Raw genomic sequence first — 14,337 nt, forward strand, 5'->3', positions numbered from 1 at the left:
ACACAAAGTTCGTCGGAAGGTTCCTCGGAATATACCGAGGGACGCCTTCCTCGGAATATTTCGATGGAATTCCGATGGTCCAATCCTCGGAAGTTTCGACGAAATATTCCTCGGAACGCTTATCGGGAAATTCCGAGGAACTTCTGTCCCTCGGAAAATTCCGAGGAACTTTCTTCCCTCGGAAAATTCAGAGGAATTTCGGTCCCTCGGAAAATTCCGAGGAACTTTCTTCCCTCGGAAAATTCCGAGGGAAATAAATTCCTCGGAATTTTCCGAGGAACTACTTTCCCTCGGAATTTCGAAAAAATTAATTTTTTAAAAAAATTTATTTTTAAAAAAAAATGAAAATTTTTAAAATTTAAATTCGAAAATTTAAAATTAAAATTAAAATTGAATAAAACATAAAACATTAAAACATAGTAGATAATATTCAAAGTTAAATAAAACATTCCGAGTTTTTGGTAAAAAAAAAAACTACGGGTCTTGAATGTTCGGGAACACCTCGTTCGGGTACATCCTCTTCATCATCTCCATCATCTGCTCGTTCAGCCTCTTCTAGGTCTCATAGTCCGCCTGTTGAGCTGCCATCTGGGTCTCCAACGCAGATATCCGATCATCCTTGTCCTTCAGCTGAGCCGTAAGAACTTCTGGATCAACATATGGCGGTGGTGCAGAAGAAGGAGCAGCCGACCGGGAGCGACGACCCAAACCGACCAAACGTCCCTTTTTCTTTGGAACCGACTGAAATATAAATAACCAAATTTAAATAATATAAATTGATGATAAAATAAAAATCAAGAAATAAATAAATTGAACTTTAAAAAAAAAGCTTACCGATTCAACGATTTCGTTGATTCGAACCAGGGATAAGTTGGTCGAAGCCGTCGAATAGTCATCATCGGTTTGAAGCTGAGACACTTCGTCATACACCTGAGTTTGGACCAGGTCGACCACGTCCCTCACAAGACCATCATCAATATGGCTGGTCTTCTTGTTGGTCTACGCCCTTTTCATTAGGGCGAGATCATCAACCGGGTCGCCCTCATTTTCTTCCGCCTTAAAAAAATAAATTAAACAAACATTAGAAATTTGAAAAAATGCACAAAAAATAAAATTCCGAAACTTAAATAATTGAAGAAAAAACGGTTGAACTTACCATGCGATCCGCCAGAGCGGCAATAGATTGAGCACCCAAGTTATGCTTGTAGATGCCCTTCCCTTTACGGTCGCTCCTGCGGTTGTTGGAGTTGGTGGAAGAAATTTCTTTCGCCTCTTCCTTATCCCAATGCGCACACAACTCCTTCCAGACCGTGTCGTTCATCGACTTTTGGACCTTTTAATTTAAAAAAAAAAGTTTAATAATTTAAAAAATAGTTTAATAAATTAAAAATTGTTAATAAATTAAAAACTACCTTGTTTACTTCCCACTTCTTCTTCCACTCGTACATCTGCTTCCCATAGTTGTCCATAACTTTATGGACAAAATGGTGATAGATAGAGAGCGTATCATCGGAATTCCAGTTGAATTCTTGCTGAAATAGTTTAAAAATAGTTTTTAAGCACAAAAATATAAATAGTTTAATAATTACAAAACAAAGTTTTAATAAATCAAAAATAGTTTAATAAATATAGAAAATAGTTTAATAATTACAAAAAAAAGTTTTAATAAATAAAAAATATAAGTAAAAAATTTGAATACTTACCGCAAACTGACGAAACCACATATGCTGCTTCTCGGGAGGGAAGTCAATGAAAGTCGGATGTCCCTTGTCGAGGGCCGAGTACATCATACAGTTGATCCATGCGCTGATCCCGTTCCCGGATCGGTTGAACCTAATAAAAAGAACAAATTATTAATAAAAAAACAGTTTAAATAAAAAACAGTTAAAAAAATAAAAGTTTAATTACCATGTTTGACCATGTCCATGTGGATACTCAGTGAGATAGGGAAGATGGTCACGACCGGGCTGTCGAACCAACTCCGCAACACTCATCACTCCCGGAGGACCCGGAGGAGCAGGAGCGGGTGCAGCAGCGGGAGCGGGAGCAGCAGGAGCGGGTAATGGAGAGGGAGATGTATGGTAGGAGCTGTGGGGCGAAACGGATTATTCATTGGACGTTTCCTTCTGTCAATCATCCATCAGAGCATCAGATCCGCAACTGTCCAAACTCAGATCAGTTGGGTGAGGCCGTTAGGATAAGAGAAAATCGCATAAAAAACCTTCAAAGTTACAGCCACTTACATTTACTGAAAGTATTTTACAAACAATTTAAACTTTTAAAGTGACATTTTTATCAAAAGAAACCTCAAACCTGGCTTACTTTTACATCAAGTCAAAACGGTAACCGGTACTGTTCAAAAACGATGACGTGTCGGTTTTATTTTTTTAATTTCTGTTAAATTATTTTATTAATAAAATAAATATTAAAAAATATAAAAATCATAAAAAATTCAAAAAAAATCATAAAAATCACTAAAAATTCACAAAAAATCAAATTATTCACCAAAATTTTCAAAATTATTTTATTTATAAAATAAATATATAAAATACAATAATATAAAAAATTCAAAACAAATCATAAAAAGTCAATAAAATTCACAAAAATTCATAAAATTCACAAAAAGTATTTAAATTATTTTATTAATAAAATAAATATAAAAATAATCATAAAATTTTACAAAAAGAAAAGATTCACAAAAATATTATATTATTTTATTAATAAAATAAGTATAAAATACATAAAATATAAATGATCATTAAAAAATTGAGACAAATCATAAAAATTCACAAAAATCAAGAATAAAATTATATGTGGTTTTATAAAAGCGACTAAGGAATAACGTGCATTGAGTGCTATAAACTGGCTACCCTCAAGCTATCATTAGTATACATTCTTCCCTTTAATAATCATGAACTTTTCCAAATCCAACCAACACACATAGAACATAAAAGATTAAAAAATATCCAAAATAGTAGTCTAGGTTATGATTACTCTGATTTAGATTAGAAAAATTCAGTCAGTCTCTGGGTTATGATTAACAAAATAAATATAAAATAATGATTTTTTTCTAATCTGAATTAGAGTAATCATAACCTGGAGCCTGACTGCTATTTTGTTTTTTTTTAATCTGTTATGTTCTATGTGTGTGTTGGTTGAATTTGAAAAAGTTCAGGATTGTTAAAGGGAAGAATGTATACTAATGATAGCTTGAGGGTAGCCAGTTTATAGCACTCAATGCACGTTATTCCTTAGTCGCTTTTATAAAACTACATATAATTTTTATTCTTGATTTTTGTGAATTTTTGTGATTTGTTTAAAATTTTATTGATTTTTTATATTTTGTGTATTTTATACTTATTTTATTAATAATATAATATAAATATTGTTGTGAATCTTTTATTTTTGTAAAAGTTTATGATTATTTTTATATTTAATTTAAAATATTTTTTTGTGAATTTTATGAATTTTTGTGAACTTTATTGACTTTTTATGATTTAATTTCAATTTTTTATGAATTTTTTATACTTTTGTATTTTTATATTAATTTTATTAATAAAATAATTAAATTTTTTTTTTGGTGAATATTTTGATTTTTTGTGAATTTTTAGTGGTTTTTATGATTTGTTTTGAATTGTTTTATGAATTTTATATTTTCTTTATTTTAATATTTATTTATTATTAATGAAATAATTTTTTAAAAAAAAGAAAAAATAATAAAACCGACACGCCATCGTTTTTGAACATTACCGATTACTGTTTTGACTTGATGTACAAGTAAGCCAGGTTAAAGATTGATAAAAGTGTCACTTTGAAGGTTTAAAGTGCTCGTGAAATACTCTCAAGGTTTAAAGTGTAAGTGGCTGCCACCTTGAAGGTTTTTTTATGCGATTTTCCCCTTAGGATAATGATCTACATGGGATAGATATGATTGTGTTCGTTGTTTACCTGTCAAAATCCACTGTTTTTGTGTACTATCATCCTTTCTGGAGATACTTATTTTTGTAAGCAAAATTGTTGAGAGTTTACTGTTATGTATTATTGAAGTCTAATTTGAATTTGAAGTATTATAAGTGAATTTGAAGTATTATAAGTTTCTTATACTTCCAACTTAAAATCAATTGGTTGTAACTAACTTGATTGTAACTAGTAAGTGTAGTGGTCTAAATCTTTTATATATGATAGTGTAATGTATTTTAGGATATTTCCAATGAAATACTATTTTTCTTTTATTTTCTTTTAAAATAGTGTAAATCTATTATATAGGATTTTTCCAATGGTGTAATTCTATTCTACTGCAGTGTAGAATATAGAGGGATGTTACCATTTTATCCATTTATATTTTCTTCTATTATAAAGACATACCACTACAACAAATCTACAATAAAATTGCTCTATTCTAAAAAACAATATAGATAAAAAAAAATAATGTTTCATTAGAGATGCCCTAAGTCCTTTTAATATTGCTAATGTTGGATCTTGGATGCAAATTTCTCTTACACATGAAATAGCCTAATGCTTCATTAAAAGATTGCTTGCACCTTATGATAAATTATATTACTGTTTTGCATCTATACACGCAATAATCTTAGGTATTTCAAAAAAAAAAGTTTCAAAAAAAAACACACACACACACAATATTCTTATATACTCTTCTCAAATAAAAAATTGCCCCCTTGAAAAATAAGTTGTCTCTGTCCAGAGAACCTGCAAATGAAATCTTTATATCTGTAAATTTTGAATCAATTGGGATATATATTTGTAATTGTCCTAAACCATAAACCCACAAAATATGCCATCTAATCATTAACGGTAAGGTTGTTTTTTTTTTATAATCAAACTCCTAGAGAGCTATAAAGACTCTGCACATCAGGTTCCCACATCGAAGGTGCTTGACCATTCTGTTACATAATCAAACATATATATTGTTAGTAAACTAAACTTTACATGATTGCTCATAATGGAAGAGAAAATATAAAGCATAACCTACGTTGAAACATTGCAGTGGTGGATCAGAACTGGTAATCACTTGTTGCATTGGATTGAAATGAAGATAACCGGTACTAACTATTTCATGAGGATAAACGGAATTAACCATTTCATCTATATGGAAATCCAACCTTGAATTCAGAGCTGCTAGTTTCATCGATAAGAACTGTTTCAAACAATTATCATATAGTAAGGTACAAACTAAAGAATCTAATGAATGAAGTGTATAGTCTGTAAAAGATATTGGAGATGAATTTTCAGACCTCGACCTGTGTCTGAAGGGACAGAACATAGTTAATGATCTCATCAAGCTTCCCTGCTTTGCTTGTGATCTTGTCACATCCAGGAACTAAAGCTTGAAGATACTTCATTCTCTCGCTGATCTTTTCTCTTCTAGCCTTCACATTATTATAATCAAACCATTATTCTCAACAACGTTATAAAAAATAATATAAAGGGCTTAGTTGAAATGAATTAACGAGTCTCTCTCACTCGTTCTGCAATGCTGTGGCTATCAGTGGCTTGTCCTCTACGTGCACGAACATGGATATAATCCCTTTTCTGCGATCCCTTCGTCACTTTTGATGAATCGTTAGAAAAATTGTTTTCTTCTTTCTTGGCTTTATTCCTCATCATCATCCTCTTCTCATCACAAACCTAAACCCCAGAAACAGATAAGTGAATCTCAAAGTAAGATCACCTTTTTCACTTGTAGAACAGAGCTACAAACGAACCTTAGTCTCTGTAACGACGTCATCAAGCTTCCTTTTCTTGAGATTTTCAGACACAAACGTCGCAGAAGTTGTTATATTTTCCGGCGACATTGAGAGTATGGCATCACTCTCCGTCGTCTTCTCCCTGTAAATATCCGGAATATTCAAACCGGTTGTCGCCAGAAAGCCGCCGCCGTTAATAGTCGAAAAGTTGGAGAAGAAGCCGGGATGGTGGTGGTATCTTAGGTGATCCCTTTGGAGCTGTAAGAACGACATGTTGGTACAGTTGAGTAAAAGCTCAGCTTCTGTAGCTCCATTCATCATCATCATCATCATCTTCTTCTTCTCTTTTCGAGTTGCAGTGATAAAGAACAGAGTAAATGTCACTGTAGAAGAGGAAGTGATATTTATAATACAAGAAAAGAAAAAAGCATCTGCTTTGTACTTAATCCAAGTTCATCGCATTAGATAAGTAGGACCAGTACAATCTGAAAGTTGTAGATGATTGTAGTAGTAGTATTGTGATGTTTAGAGATAGGGCTGGCATAATATTCAAACCTGATATTCGAACAGAAATCTGATCCCAAAAACTCGAACTCAAACCCGATACAAAGAGAGTTAAGAAATTGGATATTCGAACCTCAAAGGGTAATATTCGATATTGATATCCGATATTATATAGAAGGTTATCTTCAAATATATATACTTTTGTTAAGCCTAAACAAAATGTATTTTTTTGCTGAATCTTGGTTGTTTGAAATTTGCTTATTTTCAGATATTTATGTTCATTCGGATATAAAAATAAGTTCGGACAAAAAAGCTGAGATGAATTGATATTATATATGTTATTTAATATTTTAAAAGGTTCAGATATCCCTTTTATTAAAAAAAAATCATTTTCATGGATCCAGCCTTTTTGTAAATTTTTAAATTAAATACACTCTTGTACTATATAGTTAAATTCACTTTTCTAATTATGGAAAATAACATTATACTACTAAATGTATTTCCAAACAACACACTAACCAATCTTGTGTCCAAACAATATAAAATATTATGTCATACTTTTTTAATAACCTTTTATTTATCTTTTTTATATTATTTGATTTAAAACCACTCAAATATTTTATAAAAAGTTGAAAATAAGTTTAACTATTTTGTGTGTTTAAATGCTACAAAAAATCATTTAATATAAAACTAATTAAATTAATAGATTATTTTGTTTGTATTTTCATAAAACAAAAAATTGCATCCCTTTAAACTTAATAAATATTAGATTCTTATTCTTAAACTGTTTTTATTCTTAAGAACATATAATTATATATGCGAGATTATGTTTGGTTTATGTTGACATCAAATAGTTTTACACAAATAAAATGTTATAGTCAATAAATTAACATCAAATAAGTTTTATAACTAAAATTTTATCAAATAAGTATATATCACAAATTTAATTAAACAAATTACAATTTGTTAATTAAAACTCTGTAATGAAACAGTTTGAATTAAAAATAATTTTTTATTTTATTTTATATAAATATAAAATAATATAATTATATAGTTTTAAAATACACTAAAATAAAAAAAATACTTATAAAAAATGTTAAGGTTTATTGATATTGTAAATTAGATTTTGTTAAACAATACTTCTGCACTTTAAAGCATGGGTCATAGTGTAGTTTCAGTTATATTTGAAAAAACTCAAGCCCAAAACTTGTTGAAGTACCAAACCTAATATATCTATCTTATTAAAACTCAAGTACAAAATTGGAGTGTTTGGAGACTTGAATAGGACTTTTAAAAATTTGGAGTGTTTGGTAACATGGATTGCAGTCTTTTAAAAAAAAATATTTTTGTTTGAAAACAAGGATAGTAGTATTAAGAAAAAAAAGAAATGGGCTTATGTTTTTTTAAAAAATTGAAAGTTATCTAGGCCACTTTTAAAATATACCAAAATGGGTCATTCTAATTCCCTAAAAAAAAAATTTCTAAACTAACCATAAAACAAAATTTAAACTTTATATACATATTTCAAATCAAAATAATAATTCAAATTTGATTTATATCAAAAATTGATTCAAAAATATACATATATTCAAAAATGGATTTTTACTAAACTATTTTTCAATAACCATTATAAAAAAATATTGTCAATATATATAAGAAAAATATAATACAAAGCCCAATTTGAAATACCAACTCAAATTATGGTTTTCATATTTCATATTAAGTTTTAAAAATATAATATATGTAATTTTTTATATGATGGTATGTATAAAATACTATTAATTATATGATTACTTATATGATGGTACATATAAAATACGATTAATTATATGATGATAAAATACGATATATAATAATGACTAGGGATGGGCTTTTGGATACCCATACGGGTTTAGTTCTGATCGGTTTGTATTTTGAGTTTTCGGGGTCAAAGATTTCAGCCTTATTAAAATGTTTCTAAATTTTTGTTTGAGTTCGATTTGGATCTTTGCGAGTTTGGTTTGGGTTTGGATAACTAATTTAAATTATTTTTAAAGTCTTAAATCATTATATATTTTAAATTTCTCAAAATGTATAAATAAAATAATATATTACGTATAAATTTGAATAACATATGTCATAATACTTAAGCTTAACATATCAATTGGCTTGATTTAAAATTTTGGATACGAAATCAATAATTATTTTAAGTATTTTTGGAGATTTGAGTATACTTTAACTATTTCAGATATTTACTTTTGACTATCTATATATATTTTCAAGTATTTAAACCAATTTAAAAGTATCATTTTTGATGTTTTATATACGTTAAATCTAAAAATAATTAATATATATAAGTATATAAATCTATTTTTAGATAAATTCGGATACCCAAATACTTCGGTTCGGATCAGATTCGGTTCTCTAAATAACAAAATTTTGAATAATTAGAATATTTAATCAATTTATGTTTGAGTTTGGTACTATATCTTTGGATCGGTATCGGTTATGTTCCTCGGATTCATTTTTCCAAATCCTAATAATTACATGAAAACAAATATCAACATATTTTTCAAAATATACACCCGCGCGCCTGCGCGGGTCAAAATCTAGTATATATATATAGGCAATAGACTCTTAAACCGTTCTGAAATACCCAAACCGAATTGCGGGTATCTGAATAGTCATTCCTAGTTGGAGAAATGAGAAATTGCTAAAAGTGATTCCACAAAAAAATGAGTGTGAAGAAGACTCTTTTCGAGCTGGAAGGTCTCAAAGTTTCTTTCATCAACAAGCACATGAACATCACATGGGAGTGGTTATGCCGTTGTATAACACAATGAAAGGTATATGCTCTTTAATTCCTTGAGCTTTGTTTTGATGTTGACAAAATATTGTGAGTGTTAACGTACACTGTTCACATGAATTTATCGAGACAAGAGGTTCTCTGAATCTTTGTTATTCAGATCGCTCATGCATCTGATCGCCATGCTCTATTGGTTTACTGTATTGTGATTGTCTAATACTGAGACGGTGAAAGAGAGACTTGCCACGTGACCGACATGCTCTTTCTATGCATGTAGCTTACAAGGCCCATCACATGAATTATTCACAAGCTAGCTTTAGATGATCACTTTCACCGATAATCCGTCAGCAAACAGTTCGAAGAAAAAGACCTCTCGAAAACAAAGCATGACAATTGTTGTTAATTCTGTCAAATATTTCTAATTTCTTCAATTTTTATTTATTTATTGGATGTGATTGAGATATGACATGATATCTTCTCAAGTTTAAAATCTATATTGTGTTCTTAATTCCAACTCTTTTTTTATTAAGCTTAGAGCATAATCTCTGAAACCATTTTTTAGGCAATTTTCTTGTCTCACAAAAAAAAAGAAAAAAAATTAAAAGCAAACCAATCGCAGGCCGCCACGTGTTGGTGGACCCGCAAACAGTGCAAAAAACTCTTCACAATTAATTTTTATTTTGTTGTTTCTGCCACCGGTTTTAAAAATTTTGCCGGGGCCCACGCACTAATTTGTTTCAAAAAACCCTATTAACTACCGCGATAATCATAGCCTTACTGAGCACAAATGTGGAGTTAGTAGATTAGGAAAGGGAAGAGGGTATAAAGTTGGTTAATAAAGAAATGGTCGTTGCTTTTATGAATTTGGACTAAGTCCATAGAAGATGAAGTCTTTTTCTCTATCATACTATAAATGCGTACACTTTCAAAGTATAGTTCCGCACATGGACACCCCTGGGCATAATTGGTAACCATCGCATGAACATTAGGAATGAATTGAAAAATAATGAATAGGAATAAAATTTTGAGAATGATGAAGAATGATGATTTCTTTTTAAAAATAACGAGGAACAAATTTACATTATAATTCTCTACAAAAAAAATGGAATGAAAAGGAACGAAGAGAAAAAACTATTTTTGATGAATAATATTTTTTTAAAACGTTAAGGAATTTAGTGTTCTTCTTCGTTTCTTTGGTTACCATTCAAACCCCTAATATATGGGTTCCGCATTCTGTTATATAAATATGCGCATAAATACATGCATAGATGTTTCTACTAGTTCTACTAGTTAACAATAACATGTATGCACGTATTACGTATATGTTGACACTTGTGTTCTGGTGTGAGGAATTGGAGATACTACGTGTGTATTGCATCTGGACATAAATATATAGACGTACGTGGGAATATGCATTGAAGTCATGAATAGAATAGTTTTAAAAACTTTTTTTGCTGAATTATAATACTCCTCGGGTAATGCTCAATTCTCTGATACCAATGCCGTGCGAGAGCTATTAAGGGCCTAAAGTAAAAATAATTTATTTTATATTAAATATGTGTATTAATTTTTTAAAACAAACTAGAAAATAAATTATTTTCATATCTTATATTTTAAAATTACTTTAAAAAATAATCTTATGAAAATTAATGGCAAAAGTTATATTTTGATTATAACTGAAAATTATATATACAAACTCAACCTATATGCTGGAAAATATTTTTGACATTCAAAATAAAAAAATATACAATAAAATTAATATTCACAACAAATAAGCAGAAATGGTCATATTATTGAAAAGTATTAAGAGATAATTATAATTTTTTATCATATTATCATATATTGATTATATGATTTATGAATATCGAAACTCTAAAATGTACTAATGTGAGAGGGGGCCGGGCCAATGCTCCAAAATTGATAAGGTGAGCACGGCTCTGCTGATGCCTATCATTAATTTCTCATTATTTAACTATCAGTTAAGGTAATTGGGTTTGCCTTCTTTTATGTCTCAAAACATAAAAAAAAACTAAAATATGAACCTGGAAGTAGCTTATTTTCAGATGAACTTTGTGTGAATTTTAAATTACATAAATGATAGAACTCGGGGTTTTAGTTGTTTGATTTAGGATATGACGTCATAGTGTTAGGCGTTTAAAAATTTCATGTAAATAAGAGATACATACATGTAAAACAATCAAATACTAGAACACCATTGCATTCTTTATTCATAACAAACAAGAGAAACATCGTAGCCATCAAATTATTATAACAAATAAAAAGAAACGAAAGAGAGCAAACATCATTTATTAGGACCGACCGTTTTGGACACGAGTCTCTGACTTACCTGAATCAGAATCAATTTTGACCGGGTATCTGTCGATGCAGTGTTCCCAAGGACTATTTGTCGAAGCTTTGACATTGTTTAGAGCCACCCAAACTGCACTGTTACACTTAAAGCCTGACCCTAAAGCAATCTGCCAAACTTTATTACCTTTCTTCATCCTTCCTTTTGCTTCTATGTATGCCAACTCATACCATATTGAGCTAGATGAAGTGTTTCCAAATCTATGTAACGTTGATCTTGATGCCTCTACATCGATCGGTGCTAGGGCTAGGTTCTTCTCTAGCACATCAATCACGGCTCTGCCTCCGGCATGTATACAAAAATGGTCAATAGCAAGTTTGAAATCCGGGACGTAGTAATGTTTGATTTTATCTTTGAAAAGTTTCTTGCCCATGAAGGTAACGAAAAAAAGAAGTTTCTCGCTTAACGGAAGAATCAACGGACCCAACGTTGCTATGTTTTTCTTAACCGTTCGACCAGCAACATCGGTTATGTCCTTGGACAAACTCACTCCGGTTTTGCCGTTCTCATCGTCTCCTTGTTGCACGCAACGAAAAGACTTGTCGTCAGCTCCGGTATGCGTTCGAACCGTGTGAACTAGCTCGTACTTGGACCGTCTACGATCTCCAGGCTTGTTGGAGAGCAAAATAGCGGCCCCACCAACACGGAACAAGCAATTTGAAACCATCATGGACCTATTATCACCAGCGTAAATGTTATAAGTGATGTTCTCTGTGCTCACCACAAGAGCATACGTATTTTTATGGACATGCAACAAGTCCTTTGCTAGATCAATGGCTATAACGCCGGCACTACAACCCATGCCACCAAGGTTAAAGCTTCTTACGTTGCTTCGGAGCTTGAAAGTGTTAACGACCATCGCGGAGAGCGATGGAGTTGGATTAAACATGCTTGAGTTCACCACAAGTATACCTATATCTTTAGGGTTAACGTTGGTGTTCTTGAATAGATTTTCTAGCGCACCAATGATAACTTGCTCCGTCTCTTCACGCGCCGCCGCAAAAGTCTTCCGGGGAGGGACCTGAAGCAGCCCCTCGGGCCCGTGAGTTTCATCGCCTAGACCTGAACGTTCTTGAATCTTCCTCAAGAAGTCAAGCCACGACGAGTCATCGCACGTGCCGTTCCGAGAAGGATCAGCTTTTCTTACTTGATAAAAGATATCCATGACCTTGGAGATACTTGATCTACAATGCGTTGGTGGAAGGTAGCATGAGTACTCAACGAGGTAAACCGGTTTGGGGCGGGTTGCGATGTAGAGAACCGAACCGAAAACGGTGAAGGCAAAGAGTGGAGCGATGGTTATGAGGTTGTGTTGGAGATAGGAATAGTATAAGTGGTGAAGATCGTCTATGGTAAGCCGATAGGCTTTTCCGGCGACGATCGCCGTTAACGGAAAGAAGCAAAGGTTGAAAAGGTTGGTTATGACGTAATGGTAAACGAGCTTTACGTTAACGGACGTCATTGCTCAGTGTGTGTGTCGGAGAATAGTAGTGGAAGCGATGAGATGTATTTGTATGGATCCTCTTTTGTGGTCCGTTACACTTTACATGCATTTTTAAAGACATGTGTATACTCATGCTCATGCATGCATACACATTGAAATAAATCAGTAGTCCGATGAAAGGTGCCAAAAAATAGGAAAGTATCTGATGAAAAAAACATATATATTGTATACTAGATTCATTTCGATAAAAATAATGCTTTTCAATTTAAAATGAAATAAACTATATAAACATAACATCATAAATTCATTGCCCAAAATATCTTCTTTATTACTCCCTCCGTTTTTTTATATAAGTTGTTTTATAGCTATGCACGTAGATTAAGAAAATCATTAATTTCTTATATTTTCTAAACAAAAACATCATTAATTATTTACCTAACCACAATTCAACCAATAGAAAAATAAAAGATATATTACCATTGGTCATACAACATTAATTACTAATAATTTTACATAGAAAACCGAAAACGACATATAATTTGGAACAAAAAAATTTCTCTACAACGACTTATATTAAAAAACGGAGGGAGTATTATTATTCGAAATAAAGAGTCTAGATTTCTGTCTCTAATTACAAAATGTTCTTTGACCAAAAAAGTTTACAAATTTTTAAATTAAAAATGCGCTAGTAATATTAAATGAACAGGGCTAAATATATGAAACATGTGTATTGAATTCGAGAGAATTTTTGTACTTAGCAATGATAGGCTAAACCGACATAGACTCTGACTAATTATGGGATCAGTGTTTCTCGGGAATGAGTTTTTCCGCAAGTTTATACTCGAATATCAGTAAACAAATGTGTGGAAGTTTAGTTAAGGCCAACATATATGACCGGAATAAGATCATTTGAATACAGCTAAATTTAATCTTAAGAATCTTATTTTACAATCAGATCCTAGAAGACTTGTTAATTGGAATTTGGATCAAAGACATTATTATATTTCCCGTTTCCAAGAAATTTTTGGAATTTTATGTCAATATTGTGTTTTTAATTTTTTGGTAAATTTACGTGCTACTTTTAAACACATATATAGTAGAACCTCTATAAATTAATATTATTGGAACTTTGAAATTTTATTAATTTATAGAGATATTAATTTACAAAAATTTCTTTATTTAGTTTTTTTTTGTTTAAAGATATATTTATTTTAAGATAAAAAATACTTTATTTTAATGTATAGACATTAATTGTTATCTTTTGAAATTTGACATTTATATTAATTTTATTATGTTATTTGGTGCATATAATATATATTGCATCAAAATTAAATGTGGTTTTATATATAATATTACTAAATCTCATCTAAACTATATTAAGTGTTAAAAAAATATAAAGAAAATTCCATTATGAATATAAAACAAATAATATAATAATATGTTCTTACTTATATAAAATATGTATACATATAAATTATTAATTTATAATTTCAATGAGACTATATATTTACATAAAAAGATTTTAAAAATT

The 14,337-nt window shown here is 30.7% G+C and overlaps 2 protein-coding genes across 4 annotated transcripts; both read right to left on the reverse strand.

Moving 5' to 3' along the window:
- Positions 1–4,237: 4,237 nt before the first annotated feature.
- LOC103834408 (transcription factor bHLH63) lies at positions 4,238–7,434 on the reverse strand. 3 transcript variants are annotated; one of them, XM_033277839.1, is made up of 6 exons: positions 6,261–7,434; positions 5,724–6,049; positions 5,482–5,646; positions 5,253–5,387; positions 4,991–5,155; positions 4,238–4,901 (listed from the first exon to the last, which is right to left on the reverse strand). In XM_033277839.1, exons 2-6 carry the CDS (start codon positions 6,036–6,038, stop codon positions 4,836–4,838), a joined length of 846 nt encoding a protein of 281 aa, XP_033133730.1. In that variant the 5' UTR covers positions 6,039–6,049; positions 6,261–7,434; the 3' UTR covers positions 4,238–4,835. The 3 variants fall into 3 exon arrangements, with proteins under 3 accessions (XP_033133730.1, XP_033133729.1, XP_009108724.1); XM_033277838.1 differs by having other exon boundaries at positions 5,724–6,088; positions 6,261–7,430; XM_009110476.3 differs by having other exon boundaries at positions 5,724–7,429.
- Positions 7,435–11,183: 3,749 nt separating this feature from the next.
- LOC103834409 (3-ketoacyl-CoA synthase 18) lies at positions 11,184–12,880 on the reverse strand. Its single transcript, XM_009110478.3, has one exon. It carries the CDS (start codon positions 12,822–12,824, stop codon positions 11,304–11,306), a length of 1,521 nt encoding a protein of 506 aa, XP_009108726.1. The 5' UTR covers positions 12,825–12,880; the 3' UTR covers positions 11,184–11,303.
- Positions 12,881–14,337: the final 1,457 nt, after the last annotated feature.

This window comes from Brassica rapa, chromosome A08 (assembly GCF_000309985.2).
Source record: "Brassica rapa cultivar Chiifu-401-42 chromosome A08, CAAS_Brap_v3.01, whole genome shotgun sequence".
Taxonomy (NCBI): domain Eukaryota; kingdom Viridiplantae; phylum Streptophyta; class Magnoliopsida; order Brassicales; family Brassicaceae; genus Brassica; species Brassica rapa.